This window comes from Sinocyclocheilus anshuiensis, unplaced genomic scaffold (assembly GCF_001515605.1).
Source record: "Sinocyclocheilus anshuiensis isolate Anshui unplaced genomic scaffold, SAMN03320099.WGS_v1.1 scaffold2272, whole genome shotgun sequence".
NCBI classification, from domain to species: domain Eukaryota; kingdom Metazoa; phylum Chordata; class Actinopteri; order Cypriniformes; family Cyprinidae; genus Sinocyclocheilus; species Sinocyclocheilus anshuiensis.
Window position 1 is genome coordinate 4117 of NW_015544256.1, and position 4792 is coordinate 8908.

General features: G+C 48.0%; 1 protein-coding gene across 1 annotated transcript; it reads right to left on the minus strand.

Annotated features, from left to right (window-relative positions):
• Positions 1-32: 32 nt before the first annotated feature.
• Positions 33-1234, minus strand: LOC107697987 (serine/threonine-protein phosphatase 4 regulatory subunit 3B-like; the record flags this gene model as incomplete). Its single annotated transcript, XM_016498896.1, has 4 exons — positions 782-1234; positions 645-700; positions 427-569; positions 33-394 (listed from the first exon to the last, which is right to left on the minus strand). Coding segments are annotated over exons 1-4 (688 nt in total), but the record flags the coding sequence as incomplete, so codon positions are not given.
• Between the last annotated feature and the right edge of the window lie 3558 nt (positions 1235-4792).

Consider the following 4792-nt stretch of genomic DNA (forward strand, 5'->3'; position numbering starts at 1 on the left):
CACACACACTCACACACACACACACACACACACACACACACACACACACACACACACACTCACACTCACACACACCTGCAGCATGCTGACGATCTCCACTTTGTTGAAGAAGAGGAAGGAGGACAGCGTGGACAGGAAGTTGTCCTCGAGGACGGAGTGTGTGGGCAGGATGATGTCCTGGATGTACTGCACGCGGTAGGTCTGGTGGATCTTCTGCCGCAGCTCCGAGTCCCTGATGGGGATCACCTCTCTGAAGCGGGCCGTCTCAGTGAGGAACTGGCGGTGGCTCTTGGGCTGCAGCAGCGCCGGCTCGTACTCCAGGCAGCCCACCACGTCCATGATGCAGTCGTCGGAGAACATCACCTCCAACAGCGTGGCCAGACGGATCCTTGCCCTGCACCTGCACACCACACACACGCTCATCATCAACGGGACCCAGCACCATCCATCCCACAGAGAGAGAGACCCACCTGACAGATCTTCTCCCAGAGCTCGTCACAGCCCGCCTTCTCCTGGAAGCTCAGAGCCAGGTCACAGTTCTCCGCCTCGGACCAGACGATGAGCGTGTCCTGGGGAGACAGACGGCACAGCGGTCAAGACCCCGGGCCCCTGCGGCGGAGCCCCAGTGAAGCTGCTGAACTCACCTGCTGCTTCTGATAGGCGGTGCCGGGCTGGATGGTGGACTCCAGCAGCAGAGAGCCTGCAGAAGAGCCCAGACACAGCTCATCAGAGCTCCTTCATCACACTGAACTCAACGGAGGAGGAGAGAAGCGGCTCTTACCGTCCGCCTCGCCGGTGACCCTCAGGCTGTCGGTGAGGGAGCAGCACACATGCCCCGTGCCCCGGTCCTCCCACTGCCGCTCCTCGTTCAGCGTGTACAGCTTGACGCGCCGCCGGGTGTCGCTCATCGTCACCAGCGGAACTAGCGCTGACGCCCGCCGCTCATCCTAAGCCGCACTAAATGAGCCGAATCTAACGTTAGCCGAGAGCCGGGCGTTTCTGTCACAGCACTACCGTTAACTTCTCCTCAGTCACCTAGCGTACCTACACCGGTTAACCTCGCGCCGTCCCGAGCAGTCCCTGCAGCAGCCGCGCGGTCAGCCTCATCATCCCTCGGGTCGCGATTATCTCTCAGTTCAGCACCGAATCGTCGGAGTGTTTGCGCGAATGCTCGTCTATCCGCCGATCGCCGCCATCTTGTGTGTCTTCCGCTGCGTTGTCGCTCTTCTGATGGCGCGGGGTTTCCGCGCACGGGCTACGGCGGCCGCGTCGGCAGACCGCAGTTACCATAGTTACCCGCGCTCGCTGTTCCCAGAACAGATGTATACACTCTTTTGGTGAAGAATAAGTACATACTCTTGAGTGTGCAGCAGAATAGTAGCCTATGCAAGCGTTGGGATAAACTCCTTCGTCATAACTGCACCTTTAACGGCGCTCTGTTGCTTAGTTACGAGCACCTGGCACAGTTTAAACTGCTCTGTCAATCATCTAAGTTAGTCACAGTTAACATTATCCATATTTCGTTCCTACCGTAGTGGAGAGAAATGAAGAGGCACGTTGATCCAGTCGCGGGTCTTTTAAGGCCAGAACTCTGCTTATGTGTGTGAATTTAAAAGTTAATGACCAAACGTGTCGTTATAAAGTTCACAGTGTTGCTGCAAATGGAATTTAACGCTGATAACATTAAATAAATATTTTTATTCAACAAGTTAGATTTGGATTATTTATCACTCAAACCCCTTTCTCTACCAGTCCGTCGGTCTCGCATATCCGCCATGTTTGTAGTTTATAACACTTTAATGCGTGTTTGTAGTTCTAATCGAATCCTCGTCCACCGCGCAATGTCTTGTGGGTAATATTAGCCGTTAGAGTGTGACGAATCTGCACTTCGAATTCTAACCGGAAGTAGTAGACCATCCGGGAGCATCCGGATGATGCACTTACAGAAAAAACTGAGTGTGGCGTGTTAAACACTTGATGCACTCACCTGCCGCAGCTTTAATTACATAATGAAGGGGGAGGAGCTATCAGACTCTGATTATGAATGACAAAATAACCTCATATAATTCATACTCTACATGAGTACACAGTGCATTTAGAGTGTTTATTATAAATGTAGAGCGAGCAGCAGACGAGCCGCTAGGAGTCTGTGATGATGGAGACGCTGAGTCTGTCGCTCAGAAACACTGAGCGGAGCTGAGAGAGCCAGAGGTGCTAGCAGAGGACGCTCAGAGCCAGAGGTCCTAGCAGAGGACGCGCAGAGCCAGAGGTGCTAGCAGAGGACGCTCAGAGCCAGAGGTGCTAGCAGAGAGTGTGAGTGTGCTCTGCTGGGACACAGCCGTCACTCAGCCACAAACCAGAACATCCCTACAGTACAGCAGTGAGGAAGATCTGATGGTTCTTATAATGCAAGTCAATGGCTGCCGGCACTTTGAGAGACAAAAAAGCCCATCGGGCAACACAGAATGAATCCCTGTGAAGCCCAACCATCGCTCTGTGTGAGAAACTGAGCATTATTCACAGCGTTATTACTGTAATCCACAGCACTCCAGTCCATCAGTTAACATCTGGAGAAGACAAAAGCTGAAACAAATCCAGCATTAAGACGTTTTTAACTAAAACGCTTCCTCCAGTGAAAAGTGTTCTGATGTGAATCAGGAGAGAAATCTGCACAGATCAAGCAGCGTTTAAACAGCTCTAAACACATATGTGTCTGGATTTTGATGCGAGAGACAACAGCAGATGCACTCTTTCACTGCAGGAAGAGTTATTATGGATTATGGACTCATATTTTTGTATCTTTGTAAGTCATTGTAAGCCCTCTGTTTGAGGCACGTGCAAGGTTTTTAAGTAGCGGTCTCCTTTGAGCCCTCGCTTAGAGAGTGCTATCTCCCCTGCTAGGATTGTAAGCAGATTTGAAAGAAGCTCTTACCTGGATATATGAGGCTAGCTGTATATGGTTTATCTTGGTCTACGAGCCTTTCAAAAGACCCTTAGGATATAGCTATCTTTGTGCTGCAAAGCAACAACGTGATTAAGTTAAAGGGGGCTGATTCTCCCACTGTATATATAGTAAACACTAATAAAGAAACTCCAACTCTGACTAAGAATGATACTTTATTTGGTACGTTCATAAAACATCTGTCGACAGTTCATGAAATTACATATAATGCGCAGAAATATGAGCTTATGCACAGTATGTGAGTCAGTGTTGCCAGATTGGAAATGTCCAAGTATTGTACCAGAAGCTCAAAATTATCGTATTTGGAAGAAAGTCATCGTACTCGAGTCAAACGTACAGAATACAGCTATTTATCTAAACCAACAACTTTTTGACATGACCTGCAAATTACCACAATAGATAACTAGGCGTACCGTGTTTACATTGGACGCGAGCAGTGCGACGAAATACTATAGAACCCATTATAATCAGTGACTGTTTGCACTGGATGCGACACGACACGGTTTTTACCCGACAGTAAACTGATGCCTCGTTCTATTTATGACGTATTAAATGATTTTTAATGCTGGCTTTGTCGCGTCCAGTGCAGACAGACTTCAGCTGTTAACTCCACATCTGAGCCGCTATCATCGGAAGCCTGAGTGTTACCAGATGTTGAGGGGGTTCTTGCCGTCATGGACCGCAACATAGTGCTTGTTGGCTTCAAAGCAGGGCACCCTCCTGCATTCTTAGCACACTCTGAGGTGTGCACGAGCGCATTTAGAGTGTCTGTAATGAGCCGATTTCGTGTATGAGTATATACTTATTTAGAGCCATAGTTTTGAATGGAGAAAAATGCAACACTCAGGCTGCGTCCGAAAAATCTAAAATGCTGCCTTCGGAGGCAGCATTCCAAGGCAGGAAGGCATCAAGGCACGTCAGAATCCAAATTCTGCTTTACTTCCTGTCTCCGGAGGTACCTTCTTCTGATCGAATTTTGAAGGCAGCATAGATGTATCCTTCGCTGCCTTTGATGTGCTGCAAAGCAACAACGTGATTAAGTTAAAGGGGGCTGATTCTCCCACTGTATATATAGTAAACACTAATAAAGAAACTCCAACTCTGACTAAGAATGATACTTTATTTGGTACGTTCATAAAACATCTGTCGACAGTTCATGAAATTACATATAATGCGCAGAAATATGAGCTTATGCACAGTATGTGAGTCAGTGTTGCCAGATTGGAAATGTCCAAGTATTGTACCAGAAGCTCAAAATTATCGTATTTGGAAGAAAGTCATCGTACTCGAGTCAAACGTACAGAATACAGCTATTTATCTAAACCAACAACTTTTTGACATGACCTGCAAATTACCACAATAGATAACTAGGTGTACCGTGTTTACACTGGACGCGAGCAGTGTGACAAAATACTATAGAAACCATTATAATCAGTGACTGTTTGCACTGAATGCGACACGACACGGTTTTTACCCGACAGTAAACTGATGCCTCGTTCTATTTATGACGTATTAAATGATTTTTAATGCTGGCTTTGTCGCGTCCAGTGCAGACAGACTTCAGCTGTTAACTCCACATCTGAGCCGCTATCATCGGAAGCCTGAGTGTTACCAGATGTTGAGGGGGTTCTTGCCGTCATGGACCGCAACATGGTGCTCGTTGGCTTTAAAGTATGGCAAGCCAAAAGGGTCAGAATTACGCTATAGATTAAAGTGAAGTGAAGTGAGGCCAAGTATGGTGACCCATACTCGGAATTAGTGCTCTGCATTTAACCCATCCTAAGTGCACACACACAGCAGTGAACACACACACACCGTGAACACACCCCC